Below are 17,188 nucleotides of genomic sequence, written 5' to 3' on the forward strand. Positions count from 1 at the left end.
CGGGGGCGCCTGGCTGGCTCAGAGGAACATGCGACTCTTGATCTCAGGGTTGTGAATTTGAGCCCCACATAGCGGGTAGAGATTACTTAATAACAACAACAAAAAAAGTCGGGTAAGTCTTAGCCGATGTTTTCTGAGCTACTAGATGAATGAATGAATGAATGAATGAATGAATGAATGAATGGATAGTCTCTAATCCTGAAAACCACCCTCTGGAGGTGCCTAATACTCTTATCCCCACATCACAGATGGGGCCTAAGACACAGAGAAAAGCAAGGTTTTGCCAAGAGTCATGTAGGGGCAGAGCTGGGGTCAATTCCTGGCTTGTGTGTGTGGATTCGCCCCTGTGCGGTGATGGAGGAAGTACGGTCAGACAGGTAGTGTCCAGGAGCCCAGGCCCCTTACAGCTCCAGTGCTCCCCACGCCCGGCATCTAGCCAACCAAACCACGTGGGATTCCCCTCACCCTGCATCCTCCTCCCTTTGTCTAGTTTATTTCTATCCCGAGGAATGCCCTTCTTTCTTTCTCTCCCTGCCTAACCGCTATTTAATCTTTCACAATTTGGCTCAGGCATCACCTCCTCCAGGAAGCCTTCCTTCCTGACCCCTTCCTCCAAGCCACCTTAAGTGCTGCTTCTGTACGGAAACCGAGGCTTGGTGACTTCAGTGACTTGTCCAAGGTCACACACCTGGTCAAATGAGTGCCCGAGTCATGGGAGAATGTCCTGTGAAGCACACACACAGGCCTAAAAGGGAGGGATCTCAGACATCACCGACTACATCACGGGGTCAGGAGGTAGGTCATGGTCATCTCTGGGTCCCCAGAACCTGGCACTGAGTAGGTGCTCAGAGAGCATTAATGTTGGGGGCCAGGATGAACCACATAGTTTGTGGGCTCCAGTGGAAAATGAAAATGCAGGATGGGGCCCCTCACTCAAAAATTTGTGAAATGTTTCCAGACTGCAATAGCAGAGCATTAAACCACATGCAGGCCCCTTGAAGCGGGGAGCCCTGGGGGACTAGAAAGGTCTCCCATTGCTGGCCCTGCCTGGGACTCAGAATGACGCCTCCCCCCACTCACCATCTATGTCAGCACTCTTTAGGGCGTCCTCAACCTGCGCCGGCGAGAGGGAGATGCCCACGAGCAGCAGGATGTTCCCCAGGCTCTGGGCGTTCACCTCGCCATGGCCATTGAAGATCTCAAAGTAACTGCGGAAGGCTGCAGTGGGGCAGCAGGGGTGGGGTGGGGTCACGTGAGGCGGGGACATGCCTTGTTCCCACCATCCAAACCGTCCCCCCGCTTCCAACCACCCTCCTGCCCAGCACCGTTTACCACCATGGCTGGATGGAGGGGCACAGGCAACTAAAACAGCTCAGTCCCACTAACTCACCCCACTCTCCATTCCAAGGTCAGGCCAAGGGTTCAGCTGGTGTGCCAAAAGCTAAGCTCCTTAGTGACCTTCACTTTGTACCAGGAGCACACCCACTTTAGGGCACCCCTATTATGTGCCAGGCACTGTGCTAGGCTCTTTACAGCCACATTCTCATTAAAGTCTTACAACAGCCTCGTAAGAGTGGGATGCTTGTTCCTTTTGTCACGATAGGGAAACTGAGGCTTAAAGGTTAGGTGACCAGACAGGTCTTTCTGACCCTTAAGTCTGTGCCTTTGACTTTGGTGCTCTGTGGTCGCTTATCTGCATGGACGTGCCTTCTAGGATAGCTTGATGCCAAAGCTGTGCCTGGCTTCTCAGCCTGCAGCAAAATGCCGGCAGAATCAGCAGACTGAGGGAGGGGGCTGGCTCTGCCATTTAATAATAAGCTGGGTTGCTGCTGTGAGCTGAGCTGCATCCCACCGAAATTCTTATGTTGAAGCCTAACCCCTAGGCCCTTAGCATGTGACTGTATTTAGTGACAGGGCCTTTAAAGAGGCGGTTAAGTTACGATGAGACAGTAGCATGGGTCCTAATCCAATCTGACTGGTATCCTTACAAGAAAAGGAAATGCAGAAACACGAGAGACAGCAGGGATGTGTGTGCACAGAGGAAAGGCCACGTGAGACCACGTGAGGACACAGGTGGCCACCTGCAAGGCGAGGGGAGAGGCCTCAGAAGAAACCAAATCTGCCGACACCTTGATCTGAGAACTGTGACCTCCTGAACTCTGAGCAAAGAAATGCTCAGCCACCCAGTTTGTGATACTCTGTCAACGGCAGCCCAAGCAAACCATGCAGCTGCCATGGGGCAAGCCCCCATACTTCTCTGAGCCTCTGATCTGTGAGATGGACAGAGTGGTACCCTGCTTGTACTCTCTCTCTCTCTAATAAAAAATAATTTTTAAAAATCTTAAAAAAAAAAAAAAAAAAGCAGATGCGAGCAAAATGCACCATGGTTTGGACCATCCGAACAGAGCAGCCAGACAGGGCTGAGGGGCGTGGTGGGAACCCCGAGTCTCTAAGCCACAGCAGCACCTTGTCCGTGAACTCTGCTCAGAAGAAGAGCAGAAGAAGAGCCTCTCTGAAAACGGCTAGAGAGTTGTAATGCTAGAAGGAGTGAGCTCCCGGGAAGCCGTCCCGGGGAGCCAGAGAGCGCATTCAGGGAAGTCAGAAGAAGGGGCCAGTGGAGAGAGTCACAGACCTTGGGGGAGGAGTGAAGAGTGGAGGGAGGACAGACGCGTGCTCTTCTGGGGTGGGGGCAGGGTGTGGCGGGGCTGCAGGCAACCTGTGGAGCACATGGAATCAGTGCTCCCTCCTCCGCCTCCTTCTCGGTGCAAGTGGAGTCGTGGGGCCCAGCCCCAAGAATGATGGAGACAAAGACACAGTGCCTCCCCCAGGTGGGGGCTCCGAACTTTAAAACTTTTTGGAGGGGGTGGGATGCGGTGGGAAATGGGACTTGTCCAGGGCAACTGGTCTTGGTAAATGGTGAGGGATGGTCTAGGGCGGACAGGGCGGACAGGGCGGGCCCTGGAGCCCTGCCTCCCATCCAGTCGGCCTCCGGAGGCCCAGGAGAGTGGGGCTTGGGTTGAGGGAGGCAGACATGCCTCCAAAACCTAAAGAACTTTGCCGGACTTGCTCCATTTACTCAGAGAGGCGGCTGCAGAACTGGAAGAGGATTGGACCCCAAGGGAGAGGGCCCAGCAGGGGCTCTGGGTCTCCCAGACAGCTGCCACCCTGCCTTGTCTCCCTAGCCAGGAGGTCTCCCCTGGGCCCATGACATGGGGCTGCAGTGGGCATCAGGTCAGCGGTGCGGTCCGGCCCCTCCCCACCCCAGGACTGAGTGAGACTTCTGCCACGGGAGGGGCTTCCCCGACAGGCCTGCCCTCACCTTCCTCTTGCCTCAGGGTGAGGTGCTCCTCGAACCTCGCATCCCAGTTCTGGTCCAGCTTGAGGAGGCGGCGCTCCTCTAGCTCCTGCCTGCAGAGGACAGACCCCAGACACGGGGCACACATCCAGCCACCCTTGCCCGGGGCCACCCCCAAAGCCAGGGGAGGGCAAGGGCGAAGGTGGGGCAGAGGAGGGCAGGGGAAGGACCCTGGGGAGGGGGGCTTTGGGAGGTCGTGAGAGTCTCAGAGTGACCCTGGGTGGGACAGCGCAGAGGTGAGGGGACCTGAGGGGAAGGGACAGGCCCGTTGGAGATTAGAAAGAGAAAAGCTCGCAGAAATGGGGAAAAGGACCTAGACATGGGGGAGGGAGGGGGGCAGAAGTGAGGAGAAGTGCAGAGGGGACAGGTGCAGTGCCGGGGACGAGAGCCTGGACAGGAGACGCCGGGGACACCGGGACACAGGCTCTGACCTCGGGCGCCCATTCCGGGGTGGCTCCTACCGTGTCCTGGTGCTGCTCAGGCTCCTCTCTCCGCTCGGGTGCAAGAGTTCAGCCCTTCTCCAGCCCACGTCCAGGGTGGGGGCCGGCAGGGCTGTGACCAGCCCCGAGGCCGGGGCTGGGGATCCCACGGGGGTGGGCGCGGGGACTGGCCCGGGGGCTGGCAACAGGGCCCAGGATGGGGCCATCGCAGGGGCCGAGGCGGGGGTCTGAGGCAGGCTTGGGGCTGAGGTGGGCACGGGGGTCAGCGTCCTGGGGGACTTCCGGTTTGGCAGGGCCCGGGCCTTGGCAGCCCTCCGATGCGTGGCCTCCTCCTCCTCCACCTCCAGCAAGCACTTCATGAAGCCCTGCCGAAGGTTCCCAAGGTTCTGGGCCCCCGTGGCTACCGTGGGCTTCTGAGGCTGCTTCAGCACAGGGTCCGGATCCCTCCTCTGTCCAATGCCCCTCACCTCCTGGGGACAGGACCGGGGAGAAGATCCAGCCAGACTGCCCCACAAAGCTTCTCCTGCCACTCACTCTCCATCCTCACACTGTTCTACCTCTTTGGGCCCCTGGAGGATGTCCTCCGAATCTCCCATGCGCCCCACGAGCCTCCTCCCTGCACTTGACCTGGGCTCCGCCGCCTCCCAGCGCTATGAACCTGGGTCTTAAGTGAGTCGCTCCCCACCCCACCCCTCCTTTATTTCCTTCCCTGGGATGAGCACAGCCTCAGTGGCCTTGTCAATACCTGTTGTTTGCCGACCTGACCAGAAGGTAAGCCTCATACGGGCAACACCTTGTTTGCCTTTTTTATCCATGAGTATCCAGTGATGACGCGTGGTAGGCACTTAATAAATGCCCACTCATTCATCCAACAAATCTAGCCATCTCCTGCACCTCCTATTACGGGGATGGGCCGTCCCCAGCCTACCTCCAGCCACAAAGCCGTGCCGCACAGACCCCTCCCCAGCCCTTTTTCCCACGTGAGATGCAGCTCTTGTCCCTAAAGCACCAGCTCTATTTTGTCCATCAGCATAAACATGCTATATTATCTTCCTTCTAAAAAAAAAAAATCTCCCCTGACAAACCCCTCCAGCTACCAGCTACCAGCCCAGGGTTCTGCTCCGTTTTCCAAGCTCCAGAGTCCAAGGGCATCCTTTGCCCGCCACCCAAGATGCACACACACTTGTGCATGCACACACACAAACACACGCACGTGTATGCACATCCATGTGCGCACTCACAGACACACAGTCACACTCACACTCACACCTTCCCCAGTTGGACTCCAAATACCATCCCAGCCCCTCCTCTGCCTCCTTCCTCCTCCTGATTCCCCACCCACGCCCTCCCCACCCCCACTGTGGCTCTACTTACTGGTGGAGGAATAGGCCCTGGTGCTGGCTGGGTCTCCACAGCCTTGACCCTAAACAAGGGAGAGACCCCGGGGTGGCAGAGGGGCTCAGCTCAAGGCTCGTCCTCTGCACCGACCTTCCCTCAGCCCCCGGGACACTCAGGTGCACTACCCCAGCCTCATCTCTCCAAACTTCTGATCTCAGAGGGGCCCCTCATTCCCTCACATCCCCACGTCGGGACGAGGCCCTAAAAGTACAGGTTTGCAGAACAAAGAATTCTGGGTGTTAGAGCTATCCTACAGATGGGGAAACTGAGGCCCAGAGGGGCATGCCTTGCCCGAAGTCCTATATCAGGTCAGGAGCAGTCAGGACTAGAATCCACCTCACCTGTAACTTAACAGAAGCGTGATCCTTTTGGGTCAGGGAGCCGGGTAGGGGATGGCATCAGAAGATGGCTTACCTTCCTTTGGGTGGGTCAGGTCCTGGCGTGGATGGCGGGAAAGAGTTGGCTGTATTTTCCTCCGGAGTTGCCAAGGGCATTAGGGGCCCTGCCTCCTGGGCACTGTCCTCCTGTGGCCTGATATGTGGGGTGTCCACCTCCTTGGGGAGCTTGTCTCCCTGTGGCTGCCCACCGCTGTCCAAGGTGCAAGAAATCCCCACTGGTTGCACCGTGTCTGCCCCATGAGTGGCCTGGTGACCTGGGGTGGGCTGACACTCCTGGCCCTGCCGAGGACAGGACACCAAAATGAGGAGCCTGAGCCTGGCTCCCAGGTGAACCTCAACACTCGCCTGTCATCCCAGGCTTACTGTGATCTAGGCACTGCAAGCATCCTCTTACTGAGTGCTCTCAGCACCTCTAGAAGGTAGCACAGACTCATTTTTCAGGGATGAGGACACTGAGGCCCACAGGAATCACGGCCTACCCAAAGTCATGGTCCATGCTTCTCTGCGGACATAGAAGGGGAGCTTGGCTGAGGGTTCTAGAGGGGAGGGGGGTGGGGGCATGGGTTAGCCTGGTGATGGGTATTAAAGAGGGCACGTTCTGCGTAGAGCACTGGGTGTTATGCACAAACAATGAATCATGGAACACTACAACAAAAACTAATGATGTAATGTATGGTGATTAACATAACAATAAAAAAGTTAAAGAAAAAATTAATAAATAATTTTTCTTAAAAAAAAAAGGGGAGCTTGGAGGAACTGAGGTGTTTCCCTTTAAGTGGGATTTTCCAAGGAATGTTTGAAGTACAAGAATCCATCTTGATGCTCCCTAAAAAAGGGGTGTTACGTTAACTGGTTTCAAGACTTATTGTAAAGTAAGTGACTTATGATCAGGACAGCGTGGTATTGGAATAAAGATAAACATATGAGTGGAACAAAAGAGCCCAGAAATCAACTTACACATGCATGCTCAACTGATTTGCAACAAAGCTGCAAATTCAGTAGGGAGAGGGGAGTCTTCAGCAAATGGTGCTGGAATGGTTGGATGACCATATGCCAAAACCTGAACCACGATCCAACATGCCATGCACAAAAATTAACTCAAGATGGATCATAAATTTAAATGTTAAACCTAAAATTATAAAACGTCTTGAAGAAAACATAGGCGAATGTCCGATGTGACCTTGGGTTAAGCAAAGATGTGCAAGAAACAACACCAAAAACTCAAGCCCTAAAGAAAAGATTAATAAATTCGGCCTTATCAAAATTCAGAACTTCTGTTCTTTGAAAGTCACTGTTAAGAGAATAGAAAAGACAAGGCACAGGGTTGGGGAGAACATTCATCAATCACATGTCTGATAAAGGACTTGTATTCAGAATATGTAAGAACCCTCTAAACTCAATAATAAGAAAACAAAGAACTTCGTTTTTTTAAAAAGGCAGAACGTGAAAAGATGATCCATAAAATGGAAGAAAAAATGTGCAAATCATATATCTCATGAGACTAGTATCCAGAATAAAGAACTCCTACAACTCAACCATAAAATGACCAATCCAATTAAAACAATGGGCAAAGTATTTGAACAGCAATTTCTCCAAAGAAGATATACACATGGCCCATAAGCACATTAAAAAATGTTCAACAGGGGCTCCTGGGTGGCTCAGTCGTTAAGCGTCTGCCTTTGGCTCAGGTCATGATCCCAGGGTCCTGGGATCGAGCCCCACATTGGGCTCCCTGCTCAGTGGGGAGCCTGCTTCTCCCTTTCCCACTCCCCCTGCTTGTGTTCCCTCTCTCGCTGTCTCTCTCTGTCAAATAAATAAATAAAATCTTTTAAAAAAATAATAAAAAATGTTCAACATTGGGACACCTGGTGGCTCAGTCAGTTAGGCTTCTGACTTCGGCTAAGGTCATGATCTCAGGGTCCTGGGATCTAGCCCAGGGTCGGGCTCCCTGAGCTCAGTGGGGAGTCTGCTTCTCCCTCTCCCTCTGCCCCTCCCCTGGCTCGTTTCCCCCACCCCAAATAAATAAATAAAATATTTTTAAAAGTGCTCAACATCATTAGTCATCGGGAAAATGCAAAATAAGGCCACAATGAGAGTCCTCTAGACACCTATTAGAATGCTTAAAATTTGGGGGTGGGGGAATGGGTTAGCCTGGTGATGGGTATTAAAGAGGGCATGTACTGAATGGAGCACCGGGTGTTATACGCAAACAATGAATCATGGAACACTATGGCAAAAACTAATGATGTACTGTATGGTGACTAACATAACATAATAAAATAAAATTAAAAAAAAATGTTTAAAATTAAAGACCGGCCCTACCAAGTTTTGGGGAGGATGTGGAGCCACTGGAATGCTCATCCCTCTGGTGGGGATGGAAAATGGCACAACCGCTTTGGAGAAGATTTTGGCAATTTCTTAGTAAGTTCAACACATGCCTACCACATGACCCCTTCTACTCCTAGGTATTTATTTGCTCAAGAGAAATGAAAGCTTTTGTTTCTGCAGACACGGAACTTTTGGAGAAGTTTTGTTTGTCATAGTCGAAAAGTGAGAACCAAATGGCCATCAGCAGGGGAAGGGATGAAGACATGGCGGTGTATGCATGCAGTGGAATATCAGGCTGCAACAAAACGTACGAAGTCTTGAGACCTAACAGCATGGGTGAATCTCAAAATAACCGTGCTGAGGGAAAGCAGCTGGGCAAAAAGAATGTACCTTGTACCCATCTGTTTGTGTAAAATTCCAGGAGATACGAACAAATCTGTAGCAAGAAATGCAGATCAGAGGTGGCCTGGGGATGGGGTCAGGTGGGAGGAGGCATGACAAGGGACATGAGGAAACTTCTAGGGGGGTGACGAATATGTTTATTCTCTTGATGGTGGTGATGGTTTCATGGGTGTGAATGTATGTCCAAGACATCAAACTATGCACTTGAAGTATGTGCAAGTGTGTGTCCATTGTGCCTCACTGAAGCTTTTCTTTTTTTAAGATTCTATTTATTTGAGAGAGAGAGTGCACAAGCAGGGAGAGGAGCAGAGCGGGAGGGAGAGGGACAAGGAGACTCTGCGCTGAGTGTGGAGCCCAATGCAGGGCTTGATCCCAGGACCCTGAGATCATGACCTGAGCTGAAACCAAGAGCCGGATGCTTAACTGACTGAGCCACCCAGGTCCCCCCTACCTCCCTGAAGCTTTAAAAAATTTAATCCTAAAATGAAAATAAAAGGTATTTTGTAGTCAGATAGCTTTAAAAAGGCACCAAGCTCTAACCACCTCTTGCAAGGTCCCGCCAATCTCAGCAACTAAGAAACAGCTTCGAGGACATCCTAGCATAAAGAAAACTGTTGAGCTTTGTGAAATCCAGCACGTCCCCATTTTTATTGTACAGAGAACCCCTCAACTCCTCCCCGCCTCCAGCATCCGTGGGCCACTCCGGTAACAGGTTGCAAAGTCTTGCAATCAAGAACATCCAGAGGGGCGCCTGGGTGGCTCAGATGGTTAAGCATCTGCCTTCGGCTCAGGTCATGATCCCGGGGTCCTGGGATCGAGCCCCGCATCGGGCTCCTGGCTCAGCAGGGAGCCTGCTTCTCCCTCTCCCTCTGCCTCTCCCCCTGCTCATGCTCTCTCTCTCTCTCTTTGTATCTCTGTGTCTCAAATGAATTAAAAAAAAAAAAAAAGAAAGAACATCCAGAATATCCCAGTAGCCCACAGAGACTGGACACTTGACATCTCCAGGACGCGGAGAGAAGTAGACACAACTGTACTGAAATGGGGGGCACGGGGGGGAGCTCCTTCGTCTCCCATGTGGGGCAGTCATTCTGTACCCTCCTGCCACATCTCCACGGACTTTACCTGGTGGCTCTGGAGGGCCTGACCCTTCACCATCCCTGGGTTCTGCTGTCTCCCCTGCTGGTGCTCAGTCTCTTTCCCTTCATGTGCTGCAGGGACCCTGGAAGGCAGCACCCCCAGCTCACTTCCTGGCTTGGCTTGACTCCGGCCTGCTTGCAGCTCCCTGGGCCCTTCCTGGGGGGCCAGAGTTGACTGCTTCTTCCTGGGGAGAACAACAAAGCGAAACCTCAGCTCCTGGATTGGGCCACAGTTTTATATTCTTAGGCTCCTATGTGGTTCTCATAGCATCTGTGCAGAACTAGGCACACCATAGGTGCATACTTAATGCTGGAGAGGATGAATGAAGGACTGACGTGAATTCCCCAAATCCCAAACATTTTGATGTCAATGTTTAGGGGAGTTAGGATTTTATTATTATTATTACTATTGTTGTTGTCGTTGTTTAGAAAAAAAAGAAAAATCAGGAGCACCTGGCTGGCTTGGTTGGTAGAGCATGTGACTCTCGATCTCAGGGTTGTGAGTTCGAGCCCCATGTTGGGTGTAGAGATGACTTAAAAATAAATCCTGGAGGGCGCCTGGGTGGCTTAGTCGGTTAAGTGTCCGATTCTTGGTTTTGGCTCAGGTCATGATCTCAGGGCCATGGGATCGAGCCCCCCATGTCAGACTCCGTGTTCAGCAGGGAGTCGGCTTGAGATTCTCTCCCTCTGCCCCTCCCCCCGCTCTCTCCTACTCTCAAATAAATAAATCTTAAAAAAAAAAATCAGAGAGAACTGGGCTGTGCGGAAGTTGAGACTGAAGACTTGAGCCTAGGGTCGTAAAGCTGCAGGTGACAGCTCAGGATTTGAATCTGTGTCAGTCGGATCTCACTTTCATGTTCTGGAATACTTCCCCCAGGCTTCTTCCTATGGGTGTGCATATGTATTTGTCGTGGGGATTTATTTCATTACTATCTTCAAATAATTGCCCGGTTTTACATAGACCAATCATATTTCATAGGTCGTTTTGCAATCCTTTTTCGATGATCATTATAACCTAAATTTTTCCCTGCCAAAACATTTAAATAAACATCCTTTTTAAGTGAAAGTATAAAATTCCATATTTTATTTTCTTTATTATTTTTTTAAGTTATCTCTACACCGAATGTGGGGCTCGAACTCACAACCCTGAGAACAAGAGTTGCACGCTCCAGCGACTGAGCCGGCCAGGGACCCCTAAAATTCCATATTTTACATATATATTTTATGTATAAACATACTTGACTTTACCACTCCTCTATCGTGGACAGAGAAAAAAAACTTGCATAAAACTTTGCTTAATTATTTAGGGGCACCGGGGTGGCTCAGTCGGTGGAGCATGTGACTCTTGATCTCGGGGTTATGAGTTTGAGCCCCAGGCTGGACATAGAGATTACTTAAAAAAAAAAAAAAAGATTAGGGCAACCCTCTTGGGCCCTCTCTCTCTTCGGAAGCTTTGTACTATTGCTCAATAACCTTTACTATCGCTCAATAAAAATCAATCAATAAAAAAGATTACACTCTCACTGTAGACAAGTTTAAAAATATACAACATTTAGAAAACAGTCACCATAATGCCATGTAAATGTGTGTTTCTGCCTCTCTTTTGTTCATTCTTCCATTGATTCAGTGAATACATATTTACTGAGCATCTACTATGTGCCAGGCCCAGTCCCAGGCATGAGGGATTTGAGGCTGAGCAGGACACGTCAAAGAAGCTTGTGGTCTAGTAGGGCAGTGCAGATGAGAGGTTCCACGAGTAATTATGTGGCGTGATTTGTGCTGCCTGAGCGAGAAGCAAGGGCACCTCTGCCTTAGGCTGGGAGCCCTGCCTCATCCTTGTCTCCCAGGTGTCTCACGGAGTTCTCTCCTGGACCTTCTCTAAGAAGTCCCCAGCTCACCTTGGTCCTGCCGGATGCGTCTGCTCCTGGGTCCTGAGCTCCAGAGGACCCTCCTCTGAGGATTCCCTGTGTCTAGGTCCCTTTTCTGGCCCTCCTGGAGTTGATGAGGGCGGCTTCCCACTGTCCATCCCTGTAGCATCAGGATACTCAACCTGGAACAGAGATGTCCATGGTGCTGGCCCAAGGGATGGCCACAAGTACCCATTCTGGAGGGCTCCTCCCTCTCCCTGGGTATTGTCCTGGCCTCTGACGGAGAGAGCTGAGGAGGAGGAGACGGGGTGGGGGGGGGGGGGGGTGGCAGAGAATGTGGCTGGGCGTAAGACCTGGCCCGGCCCAGAGGCTGTCACTCAGTACTAATGGCTCTAGCACAAAGCTGAAGTCCAGAGCAGCACCTGAGCCAAGGGGATTCCCTGAAGTCAGCCCCACAGGGCCCCCTGGGGGACATCAAGACCCTGAGAAGATCCAAGAGAGGTGTCCACAATTTCCACTGCTTCAGAGCTCAGGCTCTGGAACTGGGTTTTGATGCCCACCTTGGTCTATCAGTCCCTAGTTGAGCCAGTGACTTAGAGCTAGCTCCGAGCCTCACCTGAGTCAGCAGACTCCAGGTGGCCGGGCTCGATCAATCGATGATAACTGTTCTACTGCGAGACTGTGCTGGAAGCCAACACTAAGGTCACCTACCCCAGGGGGCAGGACCTGTGCCCATGCCTCCAGGGATTGAACCCATGACACACACAAGACAGTGGGGTTCAAAGGGGTGCAGTGGCCTGCCCAAGGTCATACAGATGGTTATGTGATGGGCCTGAGACCCATGACTTTGCTCGTTGAAAAAATAAACTAGGGGTAGAGGTGAAAGAAGTCCTGAATGTCTTCCCCAGCCTCCTTCCAAGCCCCCCCCACACCTTCAGGTGCTTTCCCTGCCCCCCAGGGGAAGCCATGACTTGTAACAGAAGTTACAGGGAGAGGGCAATACTTTACCCATGGGAATGTTGACCTTTTTTTCATGGTGACATTTTTGGCTCTGGGGAAACTAGATGGGAAGGAAGGCCTTCTCTGTGCTCTTCAGTTCATGCCACTTGGCACTTAGGATGGATGGAAAGAGGCTGAGAGGTGTGATAAGATCTTAGGGTGCAGGCTGGGGGGCTGGGGAGGTCATGGATGGAAGTCTGGAACAGCTGCCAGGGGAATAAGGGTTATAAAGGGGGCTGGACGCCACAGAAGGCACATAGTAGAGAAAGTAGGAATTCTTATTTTACTCATCCAGCATCTATCCTGGTAAAAGAAGCCAGCATTTTGTGTGTGTGTGTGTGTGTGTGTGTGTGTGTGTGTGTGTGTGTGTGTGTGTGTGTGTGTGTGTGGTGGTGGTGGTCATGGGGCCCACGGGGTTCAGTGGAGCCAACTGAGTAGCACCTCTGGCTTCATTATACCAAGAGATCCGGGCCACTCTGCTCTTCCATGGTGACTAATTCAGGGATGAGCATGTGACAGTGGGCCAAAGACAGTGGTATCAGAGACTTTCTTCAACTATTGCAAAGAGGCTTTCTTCCTGTTGGGGATGCTATTCCAGAGGATGCAAGATGAGAAGATTTAAGTCTGGAGTGGCTGTCTTTCAGGGAGAGTGGGCCAAGGAATGGCACATTGGAAGGCAGAGCCAAGAGACACTCATTTAGCACCTTGATCCAGCCATATCTCAAGTCTACTGATAGATCTGTCCGTTACCCAAGCTGACATATTCTCATTCCTGCTTAATCCAGTTTGAATTGGGTTTTATGTCACTTGTAACTGAGTTTTAATTAAAGTAGTTGGGGAGGAAACCTGGGCAGGGGAGGTGAAATATGCTTGCTGGAAATAGCAGGGTCAGAACATGAGGTGCAGGGCCCTACCTGGCTGACTCCTGACATGGTGGGTTCAGCACCTGGCCTCTTGCTGGTGGTGCTTATGCCAGGACTTGGCTGGGCCCCAGGAGCCTTGATCCTTCCCTCCATGTACATTCTGTTGTCCGTTGTGCCACAGCCAATGGGGGTACCAAGGGAGGGGCATCAGTTGCTGTGGTCCCACAGGAGAAATCCAATCAAAGTTCCACCAAACCCATTATATAAGCACCTCTTCAGCAGCCCATGTGGAACCTGTAATATAGAGAGCCTGACTCAAGGGAAGAGTCAGGGCCAGGCCTGGCACTGAGGGGCATGCACCAGAACCAAAGAGTTAGCCACATGCAATTTACGCACAAATTCTTCCTGATTCTCACAATGACTCTGAGGAAAAGGAGGCTCTGGGAAGAAAGTGACTTGCCCAAGGTCCAACACCAACTGGGCCACAGAGCAGGAATTAAACCATGGCCTGTTGGATCCCAAAACACACATAATTTTCTCCTACCACAGCATTTCCAAACGGGTGCTCTTTGGTCCTAATATTGGTCCTACGAGGTATATCGCAAAAAACATTCTGAGACCAGATGTGTTTGGAAAGAGCAGAGTTAAAATGGAACAGGCTCTGCGCTGCAGGACTTCTCAGACCCTTTAATAACATTTTAGATAGGCATTTTAAAGAGTGCCCGAGAATGTCACGGCTGCTGCTGTTATAGATGAAAACTCCAAGTTCTTCTTGGGCTTCAGGAACAGCAGTTGGGGACATCTGTCTTGAGAACCCCAAGGTCTCCAATGGCATATGTAGTTCATCAAAACACTCCCCCCCCCCCCCCCCCCCCCGCCGCCCGCCGCCCGCCAGCTGCCTCTGCCCGGATACAACCCTTTCTAAAGCCTTTCTTGGTGTCTCTCCTGCCTCTCCCATCCAACCTCATATTAGGCTGTACCACCATCCCCTACACAAACATGATGTTTTAACCTGGGCAGCCTCCTGCAATCCTAATCCCAGGGACCTCCAGCCTCTGTGCCTGCAGCCCACTTCTCTGCCTCTCCAACCCCCACCCCCATTCTTCAGCCTCCCACCTCTTCTCCAAGCTTCCAGCCACCTCAGCTCTCCCCCAGCCTCTGAGTTCCTCGGAGGCAACATTAACGCTATTTCTATGGGTGCATCACAGACCCCCATTTTACTGTGAATGAGTTTCTAGGGGGTAAATCCTACCCCTCCATGAGACCGTGGGATCTTGGAGATCTTGATGGTGTTTTCACTTTAAATCATGGCAGGCCAGCCAACAGACATGGAGGAACTTCTATTTGCTGGGCATGTTTGTAAGCGGTGTGTTCTCCTAACCCCCCTGTGAGGTCAGTGGGTTTAGCCCTGAGGCTCAGAGGAGCCCCGTCTCTTGTCCAATACAACACAGCTAGCCTACAGATCTGGATTCAGACCCAGGATGGTGAGGCTTTCGAGACTGCTTGTCTCACCATATGATCTTGCCTCCAAGCCACTCATTCTCATTCGTTTACCTCCGCAACCAGCTGTTTCACAGGACCTGTGCCCAAGCTAGGCACAGCACCAGGCCCGGAGGGTACCCTGGGTGTTCGGAAGGCTCTCACTGTTTATCGGGGGCACAGAGGGGGTGCCCGCCCCAGCCACGAACTCAAATCCCCGCTCCCTCCTCCTTTCCTCCCACCCTTGCCTACCCTCCAGTTCTTCCCACAGCTAGGCCAGCACCCCCACAATGCAAACAAGATCTCCATTCCTGTGGGATGCCCACCCCAGGCGCAGTCCCCGCCTCCCAAAAGATCTAGTCTCTCACTTGGCACAGGGAAGTCAGCACTGCGACCAAGTCCCTCCCTCTCCCTGGGGAGTTCCTCTCTCCTCCTGTCTCTCTCCCATGAGACTCCCTGCGCGTTCCCCTTTCCTCCAGGCCTTCCTGCCCCAGGGGTGGATGACCCATCTGGAGGAGCCCCCTTGAGACCCCTTGAACACGCCCCCCATTGTTCACTGTCTCCACCTCAGAATCCTCAGGCCCCAATATTCCACAAGCTGAAATTTTAAGGGGGCAGAGGCTCCAGAAGGGATCCAGCCACCTCTCTGTCCCCATCTGGAACTTACAAACTCTGTGAGCATCTGAACAAGGGACGCCCCCAACCCTAATAGAAGGGCATGGAATCTGAGGACAGAAATGAGGGGGTGGCTGGTACATACAGATGATGTTCTCCTTTTGGAGCACTTGGTGCCTTTTCTTTTTATTCACAGCTTTATTGAGATTTAATTCCCCTACCATACATTTCTCCCATTTAAAGTGTATAATTCAGGGACACCTGGGTGGCTCAGTTGGTTAAGCATCTGCCTTGGGCTCAGGTCATGATCTTGGGGTCCCGGGATCGAGCCCGGTGTCGGGATTCCTGCTCAACAGGGAGTCTCCTTCTCCCTCTGCCTGACCCCCCACTCATGTCCTTTCTCTCACCCTCAAACAGTGCACAATTCAGTGGCTTTTAATATATTCACAGAATTGTTTGACCATCACCCAATATTAGAACATTTTTATCACCCTAAGTAGAAACCTCACACCTTGCCGCCATCACCTCCATCTTCCCACCCAACTTCCAGCCTTAGGCAACCATTAATTTACTCTCTGCCTTTTAGATTTGCCTATTCTAGACATTTCAAATAAATGGAATCATACAATATGTAGTCCTTGGTGACTGGCTTCTTCGCTCAGCAAAACGTCAAGATTCATCCATGTTGTAACCTACATCCATCATTCCCTTTTATGGCCAACGTATCCATTCATCAGTTAATTGACATTTGTATGTTTCTACTTTTAGGCTATTATGAATAATACTGCTATAAACATTCATGCACAGATTTTTGTGTAAATATATGTTCTCATTTCTCTTGAATATGCATCGAGGAGAGTAATTGCTGGGTCATATGCTCACTCTATGTTTAGGCTCTTGGGTAATCGCCAAGACTGTTTTCCGAGGGAGCTGCCTCATTTTACATTCCCAGATGCAGTGTATGAGGGTTTCAACTTTCCCACAACCTGACCAACACTTGTTATTATCTGCCTTTTTTAATTCTAGCCATCCTAGTGGGCGTGGGTATGAAGTGATATCTCATTGTGGTTTTTTTTTTTAAAGATTTTATTTATTTGCGAGAGAGAATGAGAGAGAGAGGGAGAGAGCATGAGAGGGGGGAGGGTCAGAGGAAGAAGCCGACTCCCTGCTCAGCAGGGAGCCCGATGTGGGACTCGATCCTGGGACTCCAGGATCATGACCTGAGCCGAAGGCAGTTGCTTAACCAACTGAGCCACCCAGGCGCCCCTCATTGTGGTTTTGATTGACATCTCCCTGATGGCTGATGAGATGGAGCATCTTTATTTCTTTATTCATTTTTCTAAAGATTTTATTTTGGGGGCACCTGGGTGGTGCAGTTAGTTGGGCATTCAACTCTTCTTTTTGGCTCAGGTCATGATCTCAGGGTCATGAGATCAAGCCCCCCATTGGGCTCCGCTCTCAGTGCGGAGTCGGCTTGAGACTCTCTCTGCTCCCCCTCCTCACCGGCACTCACTTTCTGTCTCCCTCAAATAAAACAAATAAATCTTTAAAAATAAATAAATATTTGTAAGTAATCTCTGTGCCCAACATAGAGCTTGAACTTACAATTCCGAGATCAAGAGTTGCATGTTCTATTGACTGAGCCAGCCAGGTGCCCCATGATGGAGCATCTTTCCTTGTGCTTATTGGCTATTGGTATATCTTCTTTGGGAAAATGTCTACTAGAGTCCATTGTTCATGTATAAATTGAGTTGTCTTTTTACTGTTGAGTGGTAAGAGTTCTTTATATATTCTAGACGTAAGTCCCTTGTCAGATATATAATTTGCAAAAATTTTCTCACATGATGTGCATTGTATTTTCACTTTTTTGTCCTTTGAGGCACAAAAGTTTTAAATTTTCTTGAAGT

General features: G+C 51.0%; 1 protein-coding gene across 4 annotated transcripts in view; it reads right to left on the reverse strand.

Moving 5' to 3' along the window:
* The window catches only part of SPATA21 (spermatogenesis associated 21), a 30,860-nt gene extending 15,676 nt beyond the window's left edge, over positions 1-15,184 (reverse strand). For 2 of the 4 annotated variants that reach the window (XM_027605203.2, XM_027605176.2), the window contains exons 1-9: positions 15,035-15,184; positions 13,239-13,481; positions 11,356-11,507; positions 9,444-9,642; positions 5,608-5,870; positions 5,170-5,218; positions 3,817-4,265; positions 3,320-3,408; positions 1,081-1,218 (exon numbers count right to left, since the gene is read on the reverse strand). In XM_027605203.2, the coding sequence (XP_027461004.1) occupies positions 1,081-1,218; positions 3,320-3,408; positions 3,817-4,265; positions 5,170-5,218; positions 5,608-5,870; positions 9,444-9,642; positions 11,356-11,507; positions 13,239-13,346 (1,447 nt within the window). In that variant the 5' untranslated portion in view covers positions 13,347-13,481; positions 15,035-15,184. Of the gene's footprint in view, positions 1-1,080; positions 1,219-3,319; positions 3,409-3,816; positions 4,266-5,169; positions 5,219-5,607; positions 5,871-9,443; positions 9,643-11,355; positions 11,508-13,238; positions 13,498-14,741; positions 14,809-15,034 lie in introns of all 4 variants that reach the window. The other 2 variants (XM_027605186.2, XM_027605196.2) reach the window with 2 other exon arrangements.
* Positions 15,185-17,188: the final 2,004 nt, after the last annotated feature.

Source organism: Zalophus californianus, chromosome 4, assembly GCF_009762305.2.
Source record: "Zalophus californianus isolate mZalCal1 chromosome 4, mZalCal1.pri.v2, whole genome shotgun sequence".
NCBI classification, from domain to species: domain Eukaryota; kingdom Metazoa; phylum Chordata; class Mammalia; order Carnivora; family Otariidae; genus Zalophus; species Zalophus californianus.